Raw genomic sequence first — 24238 nt, forward strand, 5'->3', positions numbered from 1 at the left:
ATCATCTCAAGTCGGTACTTGCCTTGGTTGAGCTGGGAGCCTTGGTGAGAGGCAGAGGTGTCTTGGTGGGGTTAGGGATGCCTTGGATGCTGATGCCAGTCTGGTGTTTGCACTTTGGCAGAGCCTGAGAGTTCTGGAAGGTCAGGGGGGAGCTGTTGGGACAATACTCTGGAGGACTCAGTTCTTAGGACGAGGTCAGAGGGTGTGTGTGGTGGGTGCAGAGGTGTCTGACTGCAGTCATGGGCAGCCTTAGGGAGGGGGAATCCTGTGCCTTCAGTGTTCACCTGCCAGTGTTCGTGGAGCTGCACAGCTGGAGCCCAGGTCAGGCACATTGGGAAGAGGTTTTTGCTGGAGTGCTGTGATGGGAGGTTGAGTTACCCGTCTTTCCGTGTCACTCTCTGCTGGGTTTTCCTTTCCAGCAGACCCTGTCCCACCATCAGAGCAGGGTTTAGTCTGGGTCTTTTGACAGTGTTTGGATGGGAGCTGGAGAGCAGCAGGTGCCAAGGGTTTGAAATGCCTGGATCTTCCAGAGTCTGCTCTGACCTCAGAGCACAGTGACACCAGCTGCTGCTGCCCATGGCATGGTGACAAAGCAAGGGTGGCAGTTCCTAAGCATGCCCTTTCCCAGAGAGATGCAGCATTGTCTCCTTTAGTTGCTACAGAGTGTTTAAAGCTCTGCTGAGATAATCCTTGCCAAGGTCATGTCCTGCAGTGGGTTTCCATACTGGCTCAGTGCTGACTGGAACATTGGGACCAAGCACCTGTGCTGGTCCTTGACCTGGAGAAATCCCCCTCCTGCCAGCGTTGCTGCGGTAGAAGCTTTGTCAGGCTGGCCTGGGAGGGGTGGCTGTGCCCAGGAAGGGTAACTGTGCCCAAGCACGCCGCCTCTGCCTCCCTTTGATCTCTGTGTGTGGTCAGGTGGGTCCATTCGTGTGACCACAGTGGTGGTCACAAGTGGCCTCAGTTTGTGTGGCCTCTGCTGTGTTTGCGCAGCCTCTGACCTGGTTTCAAGGCTGGCTTCGTGTCCAGGGTTGCAGTGTCCAAGGGAGTTCCATCATGGCTTGGATAATGAGTTGGTTAATTATTAGTTGCTGTGTAGGGAGAGCAGCTGTGTCTGGCACTGGCGCTTCTGGAGCACAGGGTAGATGAAGCTGCTGCGCATCATCCCGTGCAGCGAGCAGCTGAGATGAGGAGATGAATTTGGCCGGCCGGCCCCTTTCTCCTCCCAGCCTCCCCGCAGCATGTGGGTGCTGGGAGCTGTGGGTTTGTGCCTGAGCCCCCTCCAGGCTGTCTTCAGGGCACAGGGAGCTGCGGTGTGCGAGCCCTTTGAGGGAGCGTGCTGATCCTGCCTCCTCGGTGTGCGACACTGATGTCCCACAGCACGGTCTGGTCTGTAGGTCCTGGAGGTGTCCAGGATGACCAACTGACCAAGGGACATCAGCTGCAGAGTGCCTTCTTTATGCCCTTCTTCTGTCTGTTCTTCTGCATGGCAGAGGCTCTGCCCACCCCACCTTCCAAATTCTCACCTTCTGCAGTAGAGCTGCCTGTGCTGGGAAACCTCCATCAACAGAAGCTTCTGGGGAGTAACAGAATTTTCCTGAATTTTCCTAGGCCAGTCTGGGCTGATCTCCTCTTGTATGGTTGTGTGGTGGAGCCAAGGATGCTGTTGGGCTGTGCTGAAGCTCTTGGAATGACAGTGGTTCCCTGAGCCCACGGCTTTGGAGGTCAGGTACACCTGGTGAAGGTGTTGAGCTGCAGCACAGACATCCTGGTCCCTTCTATATGATTAAAGAACAAGGAGAAGATGCAGGAAAAGTGACCAGGTGTATTTTCATCTGGAATTGCAGGTGATGCAGCCAGTCCAGCAGTGAAGCTATCCAGTAAATCATGACTCCCTGATGCTATGTGAAGCTCAGTGCTCAGTGGGAGATCAGTCCCTGGAGGTGTCTCCTGCTGGAGGCAATCCCTGCCGAAGGAGCTGGCCCCAGCGCCCAGGTGCTGCGGGGAAGGTGCTCTGCTCACCTGCCTGCTGGGATTTGGGGCTGTGTGCTTCCCCACGGTTACAGCTTCACCCAGGAGGATCTCTGCCTGTTCCAGAGGGGCTGGGCACCCCTGCACCCCTCGGGCTCAGTGTGCTGGGTGGGGAGGGTCGGGAGGCCCGGCAGGAAATGGGGAAGGTCTGGAAGCCGCAGAGGGAATGGTGCTGCTCCAGGGGGGCTCCACATCAGACTTGGACCTTTCCTGCTGCTCTGGTGTGTAACAGCTGCAGCAGCACACAGGGGGTGTGTATAATGTCACACTGACATTCGTAGCCGTGAGTGCAGGGATTTGCCGTGTTCTGCATTTTGGCAACCGAGGACGAACACCTGTATGGACAGAGCTGACGTCGGGCTCGTGTCACTGGTTTTCAGCAGCCAGCTGCTTGGTTTGAGGTTGTTTTGGGTGGAGAAACTGCTCGTGAGCTGCCCTTTGGCAGCTCTGTGGGTGTGATCCGTGCCTGCCCGCACACACTGCGGTGGGAGCTGACGGTGGAGGAGGGAAGCAAGTACAAGAAATGCGGGGAGGGGAGGAGGAGGCTCCATCCTGAGGGGTGTCTGAGGCCCGGGTGACAGAGCTGTCCCTGTGAGCTGTCCCTGGGTGCAGGTGGCTTCAGGACACAGCTCCAGTGATGTGAGAGATGTCTTCAGCTCTGTGGATGGCTCATCTGCGCAGATGTGGGTCCCCCAGCTGTCAGGGTGGTGTGCACATGTTGTGTGTGACCCCTGTGTGGCGAGAGGAGGGTGGTTGGCGTGTCCTGGGGCAGAACAGGGGGTATAAAAAGGACCAGGGGACACTTCCAGTGACGGACTGTAAGTCATGCAGTTGTGGCATGGACCCCAGCCTGACATGTGGAAGTGGATTGTGCTCCAAACCCTCAGGCCTTCCCTGACTGGCTGATTGTCACAGAATCACTGGATCATTGAGGCTGGAAAATCCTCTCAGACCATCCAGTCCAACCATTCCCCTGGCAGTGCCATGGCCACCCCCAGCCCATGTTCCCCCGTGCCACATCCACGTAGCTTTTAAATCTCTCCAGGAATGGTGACCACTGCCCTGCACCAGGGCTGGACAGCTGATTCAGGGAAGAAGTATTTTCAATATCAAACCTAAACCTCCCCTAGTGCAACAAGAGGCCATTTCCTCCTGTCATACCAAGTCCTGATGGCCCAGAGTACCTTGTCCAGGTGGTAGGTGGGAAGCTTTCCCACATGCTGAGGGTGCAGGCAGAGGACACAAGCCTGCTCTGGAGTGTGGACATGCATGGCCTCTTTGCCTGCCAGGCACTGCCCTCCTCATCCTTAATCAATCTGTGCAGGAGAGAGGCTGGGGGCTGAGTGAAAGCGCTGCTCCAGACAGGTGTTCAGAGTCACGGCAGGGTGTTCCACTGAACAAGAGGCGTGTGTTCACTGAGGTGGTGCTCACTTGAAGAGCTGGTGTGTACAGGTCTGGCACAGGGTGGCAAAGGAACACAGGGGTCTTCTTCTCCTGACACTGTGACCTTGGCTCCAGGAGGATCAGAGGGACCATGCCCCTCCAAGATCTGCATCTCAGTAACTCCTGGGCAATTGTGAAGAAAGGGAGACTCCAGCTGCACTGTGTAAAGTGGTGCTCGCACCCTGGCGTGGTGCTGAGTGGAGACAGGGGGGGTGCAGGCAGTGTGCTGGGCTGTGCTGGGACCCCTGGGCTGCACTGAGAACCCTGAGCTGTGCTGGGACCCCTGGGCTGTGCTGGGACCCCAGGGCTGTGCCAGGACCCCTGTTCTCTGCCAGGACCCCGGGGCTGTCGGTGCCACACGTGCCAGGTGGTCACCAGGACCTGTGGGTGGCCTGGGCTGACATTCAGGCCTGGCAGATGCTGGAGCTGGCGGGCAGGCACGCAGGGGTCCCTGCTGTTGGGGTAAGGTGTGCTAGTGGGAGCGAGGAGTGGGGTGTGTTGTGTGGCTGAATACAGTCCTGCTGACCTTGTATTGTCAGTGTTCATTGAGGTTTACTCTGGGGCTTTCTCAGCAAGTGAACGATCAAAGTGTAGCACACTCTTGAACCTGGGTTAGAAAACAGACAAGGATCTGTTGGGACAGTTGGTGTGGAGGCAGCTGGCAGCTCTTGGGGCAGCTTGTCCTGGTCATCCTTGGGCAGATCCAGAGCAAGCCTGGCTGGCTCCCTCCAGGGCTCTCCCTGCCCCTCCTCGTTCCCAAGGCCCATCACCGAGTGTGTGTGCCTTGTGCTCCACTCAGAACCTGCCAAACCCCGCTGTGTGCAGTGAAACAGCTCGAGTGTGCACTGCCTGCTCCCACCAGGGAATGCTGCGGACAGAGAAGGCCTGGATGCTGCTTTGTCTCTCACGTTACCTGCCAAAGAAGCTGAGCAGGGCAGAAGTCCCAAGTGGAGGCAACAGCTTTTTTTAGACCCAGCGATGCAGTTGGAAATACAGGTGTGCTGTTAACCTTTTGGAAAGGGCTCAAAAATGTATCCTTTTCCTCCTGACTGATGAATTGTATTAATAAAAACATTACCTCTGCCTAAAAAAGGAAAGGGCAGGTGGAAGACGCCACAGAGAAACAATTTCCTCAGGATAGCTATAAATAACCTGGTGTTCCTGCACCAGACTTGGGGATTATTTGTCTATAACTCGTGGAAAAGGAGTGTTCCTAAGTCAGCCAAGGAAGGTAATCTGCAGGTAGGAGCACCACGTTCACCCCTTTCTTGAACATGATGGATGAGTGTCGTGGTCTGTGGGTGCTGGTGGCTGCACAGAAGGGTGGCAAGAGCACAGTGCCAGGTCGTGGTTTGTTGCTTCGTGCTCTCTGAGCAGCTTAGCCAGCCCTCTGGCAGGGGGAGCAGGAGTGGGCTCTTCCCCATGGCTTTGGGCTGTCCAGGGAGGTGAGAGAGGGCAGAGGAAGCTTTAGCCTGGTTGTTTGTCCAACCTCCCCCAAGGAGTTACTAGGGCTGGGACATGAGTTGGGGTAAGGGCAGGCGCTGGTGGGCTCTGTCAGGCTCTGGAGTGCTGCCCACAACACAAGATAGAGGCTCCCAGGGATGGAGCCCCTCTGCTCTGGAGCCAGATTGGGACAGCTGGGAATGTTCCCCTGGAGAGGAGAAGGCCCCAGGGAGAGCTCAGAGCCCCTTCCAATGCCTGAAGGGCTCCAGGAGAGCTGGAGAGGGACTTTGGATAAGGGATGGAGGGAGAGAAAAGGGAGAATGCCTTCCCACTGCCAGAGGGCAGAGATAGATGGGGTATTGGGAAGGAATTGTTCCCTGTGAGGGTGGTTTGGGGGCTGCTGGAGCAGGCACTAGGAGTTGTGATTGTGGGCTTGGGGCTGCTGGGGGAGGTCTGGAGCCACCCTCCCTGTGGCCTCAGGTGACACTGGAGCAGTGGCAGTGCCCAGGTCACCGTGTTTGATTGCTGCCTGCTTTTGGGTCTGGTGGATTTGCTGCTTCCCTTTTGAGCCCATCTGAGATTCCCATTCCTGTGATAGTCTGTGGCCACAGATCTGGCAGGTTTGTTACAGGCTCCTGAAGATGCAGATCTCCCACACGTTTCTGGTCTCCAAAAATCCTTTCTGTTTGTGTGTGATAAACACGCAGGAGGTGCTGCTCCTCTGGGTCCTGCCCTGGAGCAGGTGTTGGATGGAAGGTCTGACCTCCCCAAGGCGAGTGAGGGACTAAGGTTTGTCAGGAGGGGCTGCTGGCTGCTTCTGGTACTCAAACCTGTTACAGGCTCCTGCTCCTCCTCCAGATGCTCTGTGGCAGGGTGGGAGTGTTTCCTCAAGCCATTCTGGATTGCCACAGCCTCTGTAAGCCTATTGCAGCACGCTGCCAGTTCCATAATTGCAACAATGAATTGTGTTTGTGTTCAGTCAGGAGCGTGGCTGCAATCCTGGCAGCAGCTCCACCGCTGCACAGCCTGCAGGGCTCGGGGTGCTGCCTCATGCCCTCAGCTCTGGGCTCTTGTGCAGCTGCTGCACCCCAAAAGGATGGCTGGTCCCTGGTGCTCCCCTTGTTCTCTGTGCCTTGGGGCAGGGGATGCTGAGGGAGTTTTTGTGCTCCTGCAAGGCTGAAGGGAGGGTTCCAGCCAGTGGTACCTGGCCTCTTTGCTGCCATACTGCTCCTGCCCTTGGCTCAGCTGCTCCTGCTCCTCCCCATGTGGGGCTCGGGCTGTGTTGGGGGCTCGTGCAGCTGTGTCTCTGGAGTAGAAGAGCAGGAAGAGCCATATATCTGTCTGGAGGGAGCAGGGAGAGTGTAGCAGGATCCTTGCTGGGATCCTGAGTGTAACCTGATGATTTCTTCCCTCTGTCTGCAGATTCATTTGTGAACAGCCAGGAATGGACCCTGAGTCGCTCGGTACCTGAGCTGAAGGTGGTAAGTACTTGTGGCTTGTGCCTGGAACACCCCTGATTCCCCAGATCAGCAAGAAAATCCTGCATTTTTGTGTGGTCAGGTGGAAACACACAGAGGCTTCAGCCTCAGGAGGGAGAGGGGGGCTGGGGCTGCTGCCGTGCCAGGGAAGGACAGGGGTTTCTCAGCACCTCTGAGGGGTGAGCCAGAGGTTGTTGATCTGTGAGAGAACTTGGATGAGAAGGTGAAAAGACACCATTTGAGCTGCTCAGCCTCGCTGCTGGCCTGGCAGAGCTGTGATGCTGTCTGGGTGCTGCTCCTCAGGCTGCTGTAGCAGAAGCAGGTGCAGATCCCAGCTGGTGGTTCAGGTACAGGCCCCTGGCAGTCACCCCTGGAGCAGCTGTCCTGGGATGGGAGCTGTCACTGCTCCTTCAGAGCCTCACTGATCTCAGCTCTGCACTGGTGCTCCCCTGCCTCTGCCGAGGTGTCCCTGCCCTGCCGGGGTGCTGGAGGGTGACACAGCTCAGTCCTGCCAGACTTGAGGGATGAGGCTCCCCAGGTCTGTCAGCACAGGGTGGCTTTCCCCAGGTCGTGCCACTGCGAGGCTTCACCAGCTTCCTGTGGGATGTGGTCTCTGTGCTCAGGGGGCTGCCCTGAGCCTCTTGCCCCAGCACAGCCCCTCCAAGTGGGACAGGGTCAGTGCTGTGGGCTCGGGGGAGCCAGGAGGTGGTGTCAGGGTGGGCAGGGTGCTGCAGGTGCTGCAGTTTCTCCCTCTGCTCTTCCTGTGCTCTCTGTGCCAGCCCTCAGCTCCCCTTACAGGCTCCTGCCATGTGCCCTTCAGTTTTTTCTCTCCTCAGCTTTTGTGAGATTAACTTTCTTCAATATTACTTGAAAAAACAAAAGAAGAAAATTCTTTGTGTAAAACATTTCCAGCACCATCCTGCCACAGTGTCTCTTACCTGCAGTTAAGTGAAAATCAAACCAAGCTTCATATATTCATTTGTTCATTTACCTGTGAAGTGCATTTTTAAAAACATTCTCAGCGTTGTTTGGGTGTTGCTGCCTGGTGTTGAGGCTCTGCAAGGCTGCAAAGCCATGCTGCCCCCAAACCATCCTATTGCTTTTGCTTCTTCCTCAAGTAGCACAGCCCTTTCCCCAGGTTTTGCATGACCTCTGGGGATCTCTGTTGCTCCTGCATTTGATCCAGCCAAAGCAGCTCTTCTAAAAGTCTGGAGGCCTTTTAGAGTCCTAGTTTAGAGTGACAGAATCATTTGGGTTGGAAAAGCCTTTGGAGATCATTGAGTCCAGCTGCTTCCCCAGCACTGCCAAGGCCATCCCTGGCTGTGTCCCCAGGTGCCACATTCACAGGGCTTTTAAACCTCTGCAGGGATGGTTTAAAGGATGTGCCAGGGCTGGACAGCCCTTCCCAGGAAGGAATTTTCAAACACCCAACCTGAGCCTCCCCTGGCCCAGCCTGGGGTTGTTCCCTCTCCTCCTGTCCCTGTCCCTGGCAGCAGAGCCTGACCCCCCTGTCTGTCCCCTCCTGCCAGGGACTTGTGCAGAGCCAGAAATTCCCCCTGAGCCTCCTTTGCTCCAGCCTGATCCCCTTTCCCACTCCCTCAGCCTCTCCTGGTACTCCCAGACCCTTCCCAGCTCCGTTCCCTGGACACTCTCCAGCCCCTCAGGGTCCTTCTTGTCATGAGGGGCCCAACACTGACCCCAGCAAGAAATGTTGCCAAATTTCAATTCCTTCCCATTTTCAAGCAATTCTGTCTCCTCTGTCTCTCCCACAGGAGTTGAGGGTCTCACTGCTCTCCCTGCTCGTGTTCCCAAACATTCAGGATGCTTTCTCCAAAGTCTTTGAATAATTTGATGTATTTAAGATACATTCAGCAGTTTTCCCTCCCTCAGTTTGCCCCCAAAAGCTCCCTCCCAGTGCTGAAGGCCAGGAGGAAGCTGTGACTGAGCAGTTTTTAGAGGGGCACTGACAGTGCCTCCTGGCAGGACTCGTCCCCTGGACCTGGTACAGAGCTGTCAGCACAGTCAGCACAGAGCTGACTGCGTTCCCACATTCTCCCAAAAATCATGGAACAGAGGCTCCCACAGTGCTTACACACCTTGTATGGCTCTAGTTTGCTGCCTCTCAGGGGCTGTGCTCCTCAGGATTGTCAGTTCTGTGGTTGGTTTGAAGCTCCGGGTGAGCTCAAGGACACGGCAGAGCAGCCAGATTTTGGTGAGATACAGGTCAGGGTTTGTACTGTGTGCAGACAAAGTGTAACTGCAGCCTCTGTCCAAGTTTTAGAGCTAAATGCCGTTGGAGTGTTTATCTTTGGTGTGGTGTGGCACCCTTGGAGCCGGGTGGCCTCGGGAGCCGCTCTGTTGGCCCAGGAGCCATGGCCAGCCTGGCACTGAAGCCCTGAGCCCAGAGCTGAGCTCTCAGAGTTTCTCCTGTGAAACCTTTAGTGCTCCCACCTGGAGAGCTGTGTCCATGTCACAGCCCCCACCAAAACATAGAGATGGACCTGGAGTCCAGAGGAGGCCATGGAGATGCTCTGAAGGCTGAAACCCCTCTGGAGCCAGGCTGAGAGAGCTGGGGGCGTTCGGCCTGGAGAAGAGAAGGCTCTGGAGACACTAGAGTCGCTTTCAGTGCTTGAAGGGGCTCCAGGAAAGCTGGAGAGATATTTGGGATAAGAGCCTGGAGTGACAGGACAAAGGGGAATGGCTTCCCATGGACAGAGTGCAGGGTTAGATGGAATATTGGGAAAGAATTCACCCCTGTGAGACTGGTGAGGCCCTGGCACAGGTTGCCCAGAGAAGCTGCCCCTGGATCCCTGGAAGGGTCCAAGGCCAGGCTGGATGAGGTTTGGAGCACCCTGGGATAATGGAAGGTGTCCCTGTCCATGGCAGGGGTGCAGCGGGCTGGGCTTGAAGGTCCCTTCCAGCACAAACCATTGTGGGATTCCGTGATTGTGTGATTCTCCTGGTTAGGCTGCAGAGCAGGCAGGGCTCAGGCAGGGGATGGGCTGTTCCCCTCTCCGTGACCTGTGCAGCCCCTGGCCCAGCGTGGCTGCAGGGACGCGTGCGCAGGAGCGGGCAGGGCTGCAGCCCAGCCGTGTTCTCGGTGCCTGTGTGAAGGCACTGCCAGCATCTGGAGTTGCTCTGAGGGGTGACAGATGTGGCAGTGGTGAGAGCAGCCCCTGGCAGCCCACTGATCAGTGCTCCTGGTCCTGCCACGTGCTGGCTCTGTTGGTACAGGAGGAGCTGGCACGCAGGGTGGTGTCCTGTGCTCTGTGCCACGGAGAGGTGCCACTCTTCCTCGTGGGGGACACGTGCATGGCCCAGGGCAGGACCCTTGGCAGCACCCAGGGCAGCAGGAGCATTTGAGTGCCTGGCTGGGAGCTGGAGAACCTGCCTGGTGGTGACTCACCTGCCAAGCTCATCCCTGTGCCTGGAACAGTTTGGCTGTAAACTTCCATGGTGGCAGAGGCAGCTTCAGTGTTCGTAGCCACTCCTCACCCCATGTCTTCCAGCACTGGTGTGGCCACATGAGTGTACAGAATCACAGAACCATTAAGGCTGGAAAAGCCCTTTAAGGTCATCAAGTCCAACCATCAACCAGCACCACCACCACGTTCACCACTAAACTATATTCTCAAGTGCCACGTCCACGTTCTTGGAATGCTGAGAGGAGGTTACTTGGTTCACCTTCAGCTGAAAGTGACCCCTTCCCTTTTTGTGGGCAAGGGATACCTGATGTCCAACCTAGATCTCCCCTGATGAAATTTGAGGATACCTCTTGTCCTGTTGTTAGTTACTTGGGAGCAGAGCCCAATGCCCACCTGGCTGCACCCTCCTGTCAGGGAGTTGTGGAATGAGGAGGTTCCCCCTGAGCTGCCTTTTCTCCAGGCTGAGCCCCTCCTGCTCCTTCAGCCAGTTCTCATCAGACTTGTGCTCCAGATCCTTCTGTACGCACCTGGTCCCACAATTAAGCAGGATTTAGTGGTCAGGAGGACCCTGGCAACGAGCAGAGCTGGGCTGTGACTGACCCATCCCTGGACACCCACCTGCATTTCATAGCCAGTCTGAGGGTGCTGCAGTCAGATGTGCTTCCACCTAATCAAATTCGGTGTTCAGTGGCTTTACCCTTTGGCTTGGTTGAACATTGGTGCTGGGTGTTCCTGTGTGGGCAGCACCGTTGGCTCCCCTGGGAGACGCACGTAGAGCTGCCGTGGTGCTGCTGCCTTGGGCATGAGCACAGGCTGGGCTCCCACCCTGCAGCTGGTCTCTGCTCCCCTTCTACTGGCAGCTGCTGTCCAGAGCTGCAGCACCCTAAAACTGGGCGTGTGTGGGCTGGGAGAAGAGGTTTTCTCCTTCTGAATTGACGTGGGAGAGCAAGAGTTCTCTGAGGGGCAGAAAGGCTGTGGGAAGAGCTGATGTGGCTCTGACATTGCTGGGCCTGTTCAGGGGAGGACAAGAGTACTCCTGGCTCTCTGTCCAGGTGGCTGTGCCCCAGTCTCAGCTGCTCTGTGCCTGACTGAGCCCAGTTAGTCCCCTGGCCTCCCACCAAAAGCTGGGCTGGGTCACATCATCCCCGTCCTCTCAGGAACACCTCTGCCTCTCACCAGCGTGTGCCCCAGCACTGGTGGTGTCACCTCGTGGGGGTGGCCTCGTGTACAGGGACTTGTGCTGGGCACACGGGTGACACGTGCATCCGTTCCAGGGCATCGTGGGGAACCTGTCCAGTGGCAAGTCTGCCCTGGTGCACCGCTACCTGACCGGCACCTACGTGCAGGAGGAGTCTCCAGAGGGTAAGGTCTTGTTCTTGGGGTGCCTGGGGGTGGGCTGGGTCCTCACTCCTCTCCCTGGTGCTGAAGGTGATCCCAGTCCCTGCACCTCCTCCACCACTGCCATGGGGCTCTGCTGCTCCCCCAGCCCTCGTTTGGGGTGTCCCCTGCTTGCACCCCCCTACTGACCGGCAGCTTTGCCCCCCCAAGGTGGCCGCTTTAAGAAGGAGATCGTGGTGGATGGTCAGAGCTACTTGCTGCTGATTCGAGATGAAGGGGGCCCCCCTGAGCTCCAGGTAGGAGATCTGTCCTCCCCGTGGCCCCTTCCCAGCTGTGCTGTTGGAGGGGCTGGGGGAGGTGTGTGCTGGCCGAGCCCGGTGTGTGGCTGCCCTTGCCGGCTGCTCCGGGCTCGCGTCTCCAGCTGCTCGTCCGCGCTGTAATCCTGCTGCGTCTCCTCAGTTTGCTGCCTGGGTGGATGCAGTGGTGTTTGTCTTCAGCCTGGAGGATGAGATCAGCTTCCAGACCGTCTACAACTACTACCTGCGGCTCTGCAGCTACCGGAACACAGCGGAGGTGCCGATGGTGCTGGTGGGCACACAGGGTGAGCGGCGCCGGAGCTTCCCCCACACCCCCAGCCTCCAGCGGGGGCACAGGCCAGCCCCGTGAGCACTGTGGGTGATCCTGGTCCCTGAGCCTTCCATGGGGCTGAAGGATGATGCTGAGACCCCAGCCCAGGGTGCTGAGGAGGGAGTTCCTGCTCACACCATCTCAGCTTCCCCACGGAGAGCTGCCTCATTCCATGGGGCTGCTTTCCTCTTGGGAATGGCATGATTCTCTGGTGCTGCCTCCCCTAACTGTGCCAGCACAGGCGGGAGGGAACCGGGGTGAAGAGTTTTCTGTGTGACAGTAGAGAGCGGGAGCAGGACATGGATGTAGGGGAAAGCTCTCCTGGCAGGACAGTTCCTGAGCACTGTGTGACCTGTTCCTGGCCAGGAAGAAGCTCTGAGGCCAGGAAGACAGGCAGCAGCAGTGGGAGGGAGTCACATATTAAAAGCAGAACAAAATAGTTAGACTTTGGATATTTAGAAATCGTGGCATGAATTTTAGGGCTGAGTGATCGTGGCTCAGGAGTGGGGTGGCAGCATACACTGTGGACACACAGGAGCGGGCAGGTAACGGGGTCAGTGGCCATTGTTCCAGACCAGGTGAGGTCCTAGACTTGATACAGGCACAAAACCATCTGGAGAGCTCAAGGAGGGCTTCCTCACAGTGCAGGTCCCAATTCTTCTGCCCCACCTGAGAAGGTTTGTTCACAGCCCCCACTTGTCCCTGGCTTGTCTTCAAGGAGTTGGATTTCTCTTCGAAAGGAGGTTTTTCCAGAACAGGCAAGCACTTGGTGACTATCTGGGATACAAACTGAGCCTGTATTTTACAGCTGTCCAGGAATTCCTTGGCTGTGGAGACACCCCAGCAGAGTTGACTTCCTCATTAAACCAGGAGGATTTCTCCCTTGGATTCTTTAACATGTAGGGCTTGGCCATGAGCCCTAAAATAGTGGAGACTGACAAATGTGTTTTATTTGGCAGCTGGGGCTGCCTGGCCTTGGTCCCCACACCTCCCAGAGGTGTTCTGCCTCTGTCTGCTGAAATGTCAGTGTCTGGGTGGTTTAGGAAATTGAGTCTGGTTCATTTACGGAGATTCATCCATTTTTCTACGAACGTGGGACTTAGGACACAGGCATTTATGGGGCAGTGCTATGGAGGGGGTTCCTCTCTGTGAAGAGAGGGAGGGAGGCCAGAAGTGTCATGGGACCAGTGGATAGGTGGGACAGGGTCTTTGTCTTTCAACCTCCTGTCCCTTTGGTTTGCAGATGCCATCAGTGCCACCAACCCCCGCGTCATCGACGACTCCCGGGCACGGAAGCTCTCCAATGATTTGAAGCGCTGCACTTACTACGAGACCTGTGCTACCTATGGCCTGAATGTGGAGAGGGTCTTCCAGGACGGTACCTGCAGCCATGTTGGGGTGCCTGGGCAGGACAGGGCAGCAGTGTGGTCTCACAGAGGAGTTTGTGCTGCCCTTGCAGTAGGAAAGCAGCACCTAAACTGGATGGGGCAGCTGTTCCTCATGGGAACAAGTGTGAGGGAGCATTCCTGCTTAGGCTTGGAGAGGGGTCTGCAGCACAGTGATGCTGAGGGGCACAGGAAACCTGCACCACCTCCTGGGAGTTTGCCATCTGCTTAAATAAACCGTGGCCTTACCCTAAAGGGGATTGTGTGTTCCCTCTAGGGGAACAGGGAACAGGACAGGACAAGGGGGAATGGGCTGAATGCTGATGGGATGAGGTGTTTCTGGAGTGGGTAGGTGATTCTTCCTAGTGAGCACTGGTGGGTCATGATGCACTGGTTTGGCATCTGCTGGATCCTGGTGCAGCTGGTTTGGGGTCTTGTGGAGTCCTGGCAGTCACAGCCTCTGTGATGACCTTGCCTCACATGGCAATCCAGTTTCCATCAGACCTTGTCTTTATATGACTTCTTCCACACAAGCTGCCAGCCCAGATGCCAGCAGACCTGCCCTGGGCAGGCTGGGGAGGATGTCTGCTTCCCACAGCAGGAGCAGGAAGAGCCGCCCTCAGAGGTTGCTGCTTGCCTGTGCTGTGTGGAGTGTGTGCTGCAGCTCTGTTTCTAGAGAGCCCTTCCCTGCCCCTGTCCTGGGTGGTATCCAAGCAGTGGCTGCTGGCCTTTCTGGGGAGCAGGGCAATGTGCTGGCACGGGAGCTTGAGGCAGAGAGCGCCCTGTCCCTGGCTGTTCACAAACCGCTCTTCCCACACATGCACGTGGTGCTGCAGGGTGGGGGGGATGCTCCAAGACACAAAAACTGGGGTCTCCATCTTCACCAACTGCACGGGGATTCTCCAAGAACTGGCTGGCCCTGGCTGTTGTGCCACCACAGTGCAGGCAGGAGCAGCAGAGACCCCGTTCCTCAGAGTGGGTCTTGGTGTCGGGTCTGTAGCCTGGAGCTGTGTGTGCTTGAGCTGTGCTGTGTCTGGACTGAGCACGTTGCAGTGTGTACCTGGTGCTGCTGGGACATTTGTGGCTGAGGCTGTGTCTGGGCAGCCAGGCTGCTGAAGGTCACCATGAGAAAGGCACGTGGCAGGAGAACAGGGGTCACTTCCCCCTTGCTGGTTTCTCATTTGCTGGCAGAATTCCCCCTGGAGGTGCTGCTCACTTTGTGGGAATTGTGCTCCTCCATCCTTCCCAAGTCCACAGGTGTCACAGTGACTTCTGAGAGGATGGGATCTTGGTATTGCCAGGAGGTGGCCCTGGCACAAGCAGGGACAGTGCCCTAGGCTGGGCTGTGTCTTGCAGTGTGTGCTTCAGGACTCCCTGAGCTAGGCCTGCCCTGAGGGGTGGTTTGTGTGGTCCCCTCATGGCAGAGCCCTGCTGAGGTGGGAGCTGGTATGGAATGTGCCTTTTGTCCTCTTGGCTCCAAAGAGGTCTGAGTAAAGAACTTTATTTTCAGGATTGCCCAGTTCCTGTTTGCAGAAATCTGGGGTTCAGATTCAGTAGATGCCAGGACAGTTTGCAAGGAGCCATCAGTGTGGGGGGGTCTCAATTCTTGGGCTTCATTTTAAGGGTGTATCTGTACCAAGAAAAGGTCAGGGAGCGCCTAGCCACGGTCACCTTGGCGATGTTGCTGAGGAGGACTGACTGACCCAGCAGCTGTGCTGCCCTGGGCTGTGGGTGACTTCTTGAGCTTCACCTCTGCTGCAGATCCCAAGTGCATGGTCCTGCCTTTCCTCTGCCCTGAGCACTGGGGAGGGCAGGAGAGGACAGCCAGCAGCTCCATAGCCCAGGAGCTGTGGCTGAGGTGCTGGTGGCGTTGCTGCTCTCCATTGTCCCCCTCAAACACAGGGAACATCCAGCACGAGCTCCCAGGGAGGCTCTGGATCCCCTGCCCAGGGGACATCTCCCATCCCAGTGCTGGCTGGGCACACCGTGAGCTCTGGCCCCCAGGAAATACCCAGGAAAAGCCTTCAGCCCTGCTGTGGTGGGCAGGGAGCCTGGCAGAGGCTCTGCCCATCAGCTGTTCCACACCACTGCCGCTAATGAGGAATTAACCATGGGGCCAGTGAGGCCACACTGGAGAGACAACATCTCCCCCAGTCCTGAAATGAGGCACCTTGAGGTGACCTTTTTTACCTTTCTGTGTGCTGGGCCCAGTCTCTTCTACCTCCTGAACAGTCAGACTTTTCTGGGCTAATTTCTGCCATCCCTTACACCAGTCTTTGTTCCAGTTTCTCTGGTTGCCACTCACAGCTCTGCTGTGCAGCCAGTGAGGTGTGTCCTGCCCGCAGAGCCTGAGCAGCCCCACTGCCCAGTGCTGCTGTGAGTACCAGCACCTGAGTATCACTGTGCTTCAGAGCAAACCCAGCAGCCCAAGTCTGGACAGAGGAAGAGCATGCAAAGGTCCCTAGTGACCCACCAGGGATTCTACAGAGAACTCCTCAGGGTGTCACCTTACAGACCCACAGGGCCCAGACTGATGGAGCTGGCATTTGCCGAGGCAGCTCTGTCCAGTACCTGGCTCCTGGAGTTGCCAGGAGGGCTGACTGAGAAGTGCTGGACTGCCCAGGGATGGTCCTGCAGCAGGCCTGTAGCTCATAGCAGACCAGGGCTCGTAGTGTCTCTGTGGTGTCCATGGCGGGGAGTTGCTGTTCTTTGTGATGCCCGAGAGGGCAGGTGGCCTCTGGGGACGCAGCCTGAGCAGTGCAGGGAAGGCCCTGGGTCTCACTGAAGCCCTCCAGAAATCTGTGGGTGGAGGAAGCTGCTTTCTGAACTCTGACCCTGTCCCTTTCTCCCTTTTCCAGTGGCTCAGAAGGTGGTGGCTCTCCGGAAGAAGCACCAGCTGTCCATCGGCCCCTGCAAGTCCCTGCCCAACTCACCCAGCCACTCATCTGTTTCCGCAGCCTCCATTCCTTCTGTCCACATCAACCAGGTGGGGAATGGGAATGGGGAAAGCCAAGGTCTTCTTGTGCTCTCCCCACCCTCAGCTCAGTACCCAGCAGTTCAGGCTCAGACTTGCACCGCTGCTCTGGGCTGCTCTTTGGAAGAGCAGAGTGCTGTCACCCTGGTCCTTCTGGCATAGCCCAGAGGAGCTGGGGCTGCCCCATCTCTGGAAGTGTCCAAGGCCAGGTTGGAGCAGCAGGGCTTGGAGCAGCTGGGTCTAGGGGAGGATGTCCCTGCCCATGGCAGGAGGTGGAGTGAGATATACTTGAAGGTCCCTTCCAATCCAGAGCACTCCATGATTTTATGATTGTGTAGCAGTTTGCTTGCCTTGAGGTCAAGTTTCATGTCTAAGCCTTTGGGTCTGGCCCAGGGTCCCCAGAGCGTGTCGTGCTTTGGCAGACACGCAGCAGAGCCATGAGCAGTGTGTGGGGAGCTCTTGGGCAGCACAGTGTGTGTGTGAGAGCGTGATGCCCTGGCTGCCCCAGCTGGGCTGCTCAGCTCCTGCTTCTCCTGGACTCGGGAAGCTGATGGTCTGTGTGCACATGCATCTGAGGGCTTCTGAGGGGCTTCTGAGAGAGGATGGACGTGTGGAAAGGTGGGTTCAGTGGTGATCTGAAGGAGCAGAACAGGGAAGGAGGTTCCCTCCCCTCTGCCACAGGAAGGGCTCTGTGCTGTTGGTAACGGTTGCCAAGGTCGTGGTGTGGGGAAGATAGTGATGCCGTAGGTGTTTGTTCTGTGGTCCTGGAGCAGAGCTGAGGGCAGGACAAGCTCCATGCTGAGGGGCTGGGGAAGGAGAGCCTTTGGGCAACCACCTCACTGCATTCAAGCTTTGCTACATCCCCAGTGCCCGCAGAAATACTGGCTGGGTGACTGGTGAGGAAGAAAGGAGAGATCCTGGGCTCCATTGCTCCCCAGGCAACAGATTCCACCTCTGGAGCAACAGGCATATGGAATCACAGGAGCTGTGACAGGGGCTGCAGGAAGGCTGCCTGTGACTGAGGGACAGCACATGTAGCTGATGAGTTTTTGTTAAGGAGATTGCCTTTGAAACTCTTGTGTGTCAGAACCTCCTGGGCCCACCACGGGAGCCTGTCCCTGCACAGACCTGAGCCATATCTGCACCAACAGCTACCTGGTTGTAGAGGCTTCTAAAGCTGGGTTGCAAGTAGGTGAGTGCAGGCTTTTGCAGAGACCTGTGCCTGGTGCTCCAGGTCACCAGGACACCAGCAAGTTCAGGTAAACTCTGCTTGGCTGCTGGGGAAGGCTGCAAAGCCAGGTTCTGTCATAGTGTGCTTGTGTCCAGAAAGCTGGGGACAAGTTCAGTGGGAGACATCCAAGGCGGAGAGCAAAGTCCCAGGGAAATACAGATTTGAGTGTCTCTGGTAATTTGAGGGTTTTATTAGCAAACTCTGTACAGTATGAGCCTGGTTGGGAAGGAGCGGCCATGTATCCTGCAAAGGAAGCAAGAGGCTGATGGCCAAAGTCAGCATTTCTGAGGGGAGCTGTACACTTGTTTAGTGTTTTATTTCATGTCCAAAGTGTGAGAAGAGTTCCAGTAAACACGTGTCCTTGGCACTGGCTGTGCCAGGCGGGCAGTGTGTTTACCATGAAGCTGAAAAGTGTTCCCTGTGCTGTCAGACCCTCTGGGTTCCCCAGTCTGAATCCAGTCACTCATGTGACTGCATGGAACCTGAAGGAGTAGCAAAAATGCGTGGGAGGGAAGAGACCCCAAAGTAGGGGGAAAGTAAGCACTTGACTGAGTTAGCTGAGGAATGAGTGCAGGGATAGGCCAAACCTGACCTGAAATACACAGGTGTAATGTGGAAGAGCTCCCTAAGGAAATGTGGCACTCAACAAAAAAGGTGAATTTAGGGCTGACTGTGGGGAAGTAAATTTTGGAAGAATTTTCTAAGTGCATGTCATGAGCTTTGTGAGGTGATGGCTCAGAGCTGTCCCTGCTTTTCCTTCCCACAGAGCAGCTCTCAGCATGGCTTGCAGATGTCTGTGTAGAGGTGAATTCTGGCCACCTGCTCGGGGACAGACCTTTGCTCTGTACCTTGCTGTGCTCCTGGCTTGGCTGGAGGGACGTAGGGAGCTGTGGTGGGAAGCAGAGCTGTGAAGGGAAGTAATGCAGTGTGCAGCTCACAGGGATTGCAGCTTGTGCCCCTCCCTGGACCTGCTCTGTGCCTGTCCAAGCCGTGCCCCTCCTGCCCTCAGCAGCCCTGGGCCCCACAGGGGTGATCAAAGTCCAGTTGTGTTCCTGGGGTCTTGTGTGGTCCCACCACAAACCCTCGTGGTGCCAATGGCCCGTGCAGTGATCTTTGCCCTTCTCTCCCCCATTACTAAAGACACTTCTAAAAATAGTGAAGCAATGGTGAGTGATGCTAAAATGCCACAAAGTGTTTGTTTACCTGTTCTTGCATGGGCTCAGAAGTGAGATTCTGGAGCTGCTCCCCACCACCCTCAGGGAAAATCCATGTGGCTTTGGGAAACAAATTCACCCATAAGTGATGGTTCTGACAGGGAACTGGGCAGAGCAGCCCGCACAGCCAGGTGTGTGCTCAGGCTGCCCAGGTGGGTACTGGGGAGCAGTGCCCTGGTGTCCCCTGCTCCTGGCCCAGCAGTCCGTGCTGGGGCAGCTCTGGGAGGGGGTAGACAGGCTCGCTCTGCCAGGAAGGACCAGCGGGAGAGTGACGAGGTGTGGGTGGAGCAGAGCTGAACTCTGTCATACCTCAGGGCCTGGGGCTCTCACCAGGGTTTCTCGTTTGCTTTTGCAAGTCAGAGAGCCATAACTGACACAGAGAAAACAGGAAAAAGAGTTAAGGAGCACAGGACTTAACATGGAGATGAGGTGGAGAGAAGCCAGAGAAAAAACACAATTAGGAGCTTTTGTTTGCCTTGTGCCACAGGTATCAGTGTGCACAGGTGAGACATGCACGTGGGACAGAAGGATTCCCTTCCAGTACTGCCTGGGAGGGCAGGAGGAGTCTGGAACAGTGGGACTGGCTGAGTGGGACAGGATGAGGCCCTGGAACAACAGGATTGGCATTTAGGGGCAGGAGGAGCCCCTGGAACTGGGATTGGCAGTCCTGCTGTGAGCCTGGTCTGGCCCAAACTGCGGGGAGCTTCCAGCTGCAAAGGCACTTTTCTTGGAATGGAAACAAGGGGGCCCCCTCAAAGGGCTTCTTATGGTAGGTAGAAGCTGGAACCCAGCCCTGTTCTATCTCTTGTTTTGGGCACAACTCTTCTGGAAATAGCTTTACACTACTGGCTGAGCCAAACTAACTTGGAAATGGCCACTGCTTGTCTGGTCTGTCAGTTGGACCAGTTCTGCATGGTTACTGGGAGAGGAGGGACTCCAGAGGACCCTGGTGATTTTGTTACCCATATGTCTGGAGGATTCTCTTCTCCTGGGACAGTGGTGCTGTGGATGTGTCCTGTTCTCCTTGCACAGTGGATGATTGTCTTGGGAACCAGCCAAATGCCCTAGTTTCATTTTTTGCCTTTGGGAGTTTGGGGCTTTTTCTCTTATTCTGCAGCAGTGCCTGGAGCCTGGAGGACATTGCTCCATCCATGGGGAGGGAGAGGGAGCTGCAGGAGCAGGTCAGCCCTGGTCAGTGTTTTCCACCAGCTCTCATGAGTCACTAGATGTGCTCAGCGGGTCCCTGACCCTGCGTCCTGTGTTCAGCATCAATCTGGTACGGCAGGAGCCAGGGCCAGCCCTGGAGTCCTCCCTTGGGGACACAGATCTGTCCCTTTGGCCTTCCCAGTGGCTTGAGGTGTGTGGGTCTGCACCGGCTGGAGCAGGCACCTTGTACTCCCCAGAGCCCAGCTCCCCAGGGAAAGCTCTTGCCTGCTGCCTTGGGCTGTCCTGTCTGTATCTTGTCCACCCCTGCTGCTGAGAGAGCAGCTTGGATGGCTTTGGGAATCCCACTCCTCACTTGGCCCTGCCTCCCACCCTGCTCCCTGCTGGCAGCTCCTGGCCCTTGCCTACAGGGAGGGGATGGGAGTTTCTCAGGCCAGTGGGTGCTTGCAACACCTGCAGAGTTGTTCTACCTGATTTCCTCTCTTTTGCTGCCCCGTTCTCAGTCTTTCTTCGGGGCCTCTGGGATGCCTTTGGGAGTTCCCCAGGCTGTGGGTGAGTCACTGTTGTGTTTGCTGTGGGATGGCAGTTTGTCTTTCTGCCAAGAAACTGCTTCTCAGCAGCTGGAGGAGGTTACACAGGTACCTGACAGGCTGGTGGAGGGAGCTGGGTGCTCCCCTGGGCCTTGGGAGCTGCTGCCATCCCCGCTGTGCTCTGGGCTGCCCGGTATCATGGCTCTTCTCCGATGGCCTCGGTCTGCCTTCCTGCACGGGCTCTTTGGGGCCACTTGGAGGGCCTTCATCCAGACTTCAGTGAGAGATCAGATGAAGGAGGTGGAAAATCAAAGTTTGCAAGTGAAATGAAGCCCCAAGGGCAGCTCACCTGAGCTGGTAACAGCACTCACGGGCCTGCTGCGGCACGTTCCGTCAGAGCTCAGGAGCTGCAGCAGCAGGTGTTGGCATTTCCTCCTGGAAGCCCGTGTCCCGTTGCCTGCTCTGCTCCTGCCCACTTTCCATCGTCCATATGCTCCTCTGGCTTCTCTCTTCTTCCTGCAGACACCAGGTTGGTGTTTGCTCTTTGTGCTCTTCCACTCAGAGCCCTGCCCAAACTACTTTTTCTGTCTCAGACCTTGTTAGGCCAGGAATTGCTGCCCTGAGCTCCAGCTGTGTTCTGCCCTCCCCAGGCACCCCGTGGCACTGTTGATGGATGCTCCTCCACCGGTTACACGCTGATGGGAAGGATTTGTCCCACAGGTGTTCTGCTGTGTTCTCAGATTCCAGTGGTGACCACAGGCGCTTGTTCAGGTCCACCAGCAAAGTACCTGCCAACAGCAGACACATGGTACTGGCCCAGACCTGTCATCTTGTCAGGGTTCTCCTACATCCCTGAGATTTGTCCTGTGTCCCTGGATCCCACAGAAGTTCTGGAGCTCCCTGCTCCAGCAGAGCAGTTGTGGCTCAGGCAATCCTGAACCACTCTCTGTCTTTGAAGGATTTTCTCCTCTGCCCCCAAACTCATCATAGCTTGCCTTCATAGCCTGGTGTGAGCCATCCTCCAGCCCCAGAGCCCTTCCTGAGGCTTGCTCTGTGGGACACGGGAGGCTCAGAGGCCAGTGTCCTTCGTCACTCAAGGACAGTAACCTTGGTTCCAGGACAAGGCAGACTTACAGGCTAAGGGAAGTTATTCTGGCCAGACAGAAATGACACACAGGACTGCAGGGAGTAAGTGAAATATAAACCAGGATGTAGCAGAATTTCTTCCTTGATGCTTTCATGTCCATCACCTGCATCTACAGGGTTTGTTACAGCTGCTCTGGCAGGAGCTCAGACTCTGCAGCCTCCTCAGAACTGGCTCCTCCCCACAGTCACAGCATCATGAACATGCTGCCAAGGTCACCGAGACATGCCAAGCATGGCCAGGAACTGGTCTTGGAGGGGCAGCCATGCCCAGCTCACTGTCCCATGTAGCAGGTTGTCTGTGTTGCTGCATCCTCCTTCTCTTCCTAACACTTGGAATATTTCACTTTCTTTGACCTAGTTCACATATGGTGAATCAGCTGAACACAGACTGTGCATGTGTGCACTCAGTGGCCCTGGCTCTCTGCAGCTCTTCCTTCATCACAAACTCCTGTGTGGGTGTTGGCTCTGGGATTGACAGGAGCTGTCTCTGTTGAAGGCTCAGAAGTCACTGGCAGGTGACATGTTGCTTCGCCCCTTTGTGTCCCTGGTGGTCCCCCTTCCCTGGGACAGCAGAACCTTCTTGTCCAGCACAGGGTTCCTCACCCTGCAGAGGAGCTCCCAGGTGACATTCCCTTCTCCGGACAGAGTTCCTAGCCTCTTGTACTTGTGGAAAAGCACAACCAGACCAGGTTCCCTCTTTTTCTGTGTTTCAGGATTTCAGAAATGTTTCTGATTCCAGACAGGCTGAGATTGTCAGAGCTACCCACCTGCTTATAGCATGGAGTTCTTTTCCTTGCTCTGCCTTCGTGAGGAGGAAGCTGAAATGCTGCTTGAGTGGCTTTTTCCTCTCTCAAGTTCTCATTGTGTGTTCTCCCACATCTCTTGTCCAAGATGAGTGGCTCAGTGAAGGTTGCACCTCTTTCTGAGACTGGGCTGTGGATCATGGTCACTGCTCTGCCTGTGCAGCCCCTTTCATACTTCTCTGAACTGCTTGTGTCAGAATAAGGCTCTGATCCCACTGGGGATGGGGGTCTCTCGTGGAGCCCCTGCAGCAGATCATCACCCTGTGTGGGCTCCATTCCTGCTCAGAGTGTTGGTGGGATGGAGGAAGTCACTGGGCCATTGAAGCCACCACTCTGCGAGCGTGGAGCTGGGAGGAGGAGGAGGAGGCTGTCCCTTCTGGGGTGCTGGAACTCACCTGCCCTTCTAGGGGCAGCTCCTCCACGTGTTTCTGAAATACTGTTCAGAGCTGCCAGGGAGCTCAGGCTGCCGTGTGCCGTGTCATAGTGACATGTCCTGGGCTGCAGACCTGAGCTGTTTCCAAGCTGTTTCTGGCCTGTCCCTGAGCTGCTGTCCAGTGGCTGCCCACACTGCTGGCATGAGCAGGGTGGGAGTGAGCAGCCTTGTCTGGAACAGCTGTGTTGGTGACATGGCTGCACAGTTGGATCTTCCTGTTGCCATGAAGTCCAGTGAGGTTTTAGGGAAGCCCCTTGTGTTTCCAGGCACAGGCCACTACAGCCGTGGCTGTGGTGGTCTGCAGGCATGGGAGGTGTGTGCCAGCCTCAGGGTCTGCTCAGACAGACCTCCAAACCAGCAGCAGAGCTTGGGCTTGGGGTGTGGCACTCTGTGCTTCAGGACACGGGCAAGGTGAAGGCTGGAGTCCTGGGGACACGCGTCCCCATTGCCATCACGGCTGTCCTCGTGAGACACACAGTGGGTGAGTGGGACTTGGAGCTGGGCACGCTTTGGGCTGCCTCGCAGCCTCATATCTGATGGGCTCAGGGAGAGGAAGGGTATGACTGCCCAAGGAGAGAGACTCTGGTTCTCTGTTCTGGGAGCAGGTGGAGGTGCCCTAGCTGTGCCCCTCTGCTGGACACAGCCACGTGGGACCCTGCTGCCTCAGGCCTTGTTCCACACCTATGTTTGGAAGGGCTTCAGCTGCGTTTCTCTGGACATTTGCTGCCCTTCTCTTTGATTTCAGAACTTGAACATTTTACTGGTGAAAAAAATAGAGCAGAAAGAGAGGAAAGGCTTCACAAGCCCCTCTGTTGAGCAGGAGCAGTGCCTGGCATTGTATGTCTCTCTGTGTTGCCCAGAGAGGTTGTGAGCTCCCCGTCTCTGGAAGTGTTCAAGGCCAGGTTGATTTGGGCTTGTAGCAATCTGGTATAGTGGAAGTTGTCCTTGCCCGTGGCAGGGGGTTGGAACTAAGTGATCTTTAAGGTCCCTTCCAACAGAAACGATTCCACGATTTTTTGGATGCGACCCAGTCCCAGACCTGTGCAGCACTCGGTGCCCTGGCACGAGGCCACGCAGAGCAGGTGGTGTTCCTGCAGTCCTGCCCCCAGGTAGCCTGTCTCTGACCTCTCTGACCATCCATCTCCTCCTGCAGGCCACCAACGGTGGAGGAGCCTTCAGTGACTACTCCTCCTCTGTGCCCTCCACCCCAAGCATCAGCCAGCGGGAGCTGCGGATTGAGACCATCGCTGCCTCCAACACCCCCACCCCCATCCGCAAGCAGTCCAAGCGGCGCTCCAACATCTTCACGGTAAGCAGCACAGGGAGCCCAGGGGCTCTGGGGAAGGTTTTGAGCACAGGAGAGGGCAGGGGAGCGGGTCACAGCAGCCTGAGCCCACAGGTTCTCCTGCACAGCAGCCCGTGCTGCGCCACAGGAGGGCCGGGGATGCAGGAGGGCTGGGGATGCAGGAGGGCTGGGATGCAGGAGGGCTGGGATGCAGGAGGGCTGGGATGCAGGAGGGCTGGGATGCAGGAGGGCCAGGATGCAGGAGGGCTGGGGATGCAGGAGGGCTGG

At 56.6% G+C, this 24238-nt stretch overlaps 1 protein-coding gene across 3 annotated transcripts in view; it reads left to right on the forward strand.

Annotated features, from left to right (window-relative positions):
• Positions 1–24238, forward strand: part of AGAP3 (ArfGAP with GTPase domain, ankyrin repeat and PH domain 3) — a 111870-nt gene that overhangs the window by 34576 nt on the left and 53056 nt on the right. For all 3 annotated transcript variants that reach the window (XM_086852556.1, XM_086852643.1, XM_086852487.1), the window contains exons 2-8: positions 6340–6398; positions 11095–11182; positions 11369–11454; positions 11618–11759; positions 13029–13163; positions 16029–16156; positions 23819–23974. In XM_086852556.1, the coding sequence (XP_086708682.1) occupies positions 6340–6398; positions 11095–11182; positions 11369–11454; positions 11618–11759; positions 13029–13163; positions 16029–16156; positions 23819–23974 (794 nt within the window). The remainder of the gene's footprint in view (positions 1–6339; positions 6399–11094; positions 11183–11368; positions 11455–11617; positions 11760–13028; positions 13164–16028; positions 16157–23818; positions 23975–24238) is intronic.

Source organism: Cyanistes caeruleus, chromosome 1, assembly GCF_971803275.1.
Source record: "Cyanistes caeruleus chromosome 1, bCyaCae1.hap1.1, whole genome shotgun sequence".
Taxonomy (NCBI): domain Eukaryota; kingdom Metazoa; phylum Chordata; class Aves; order Passeriformes; family Paridae; genus Cyanistes; species Cyanistes caeruleus.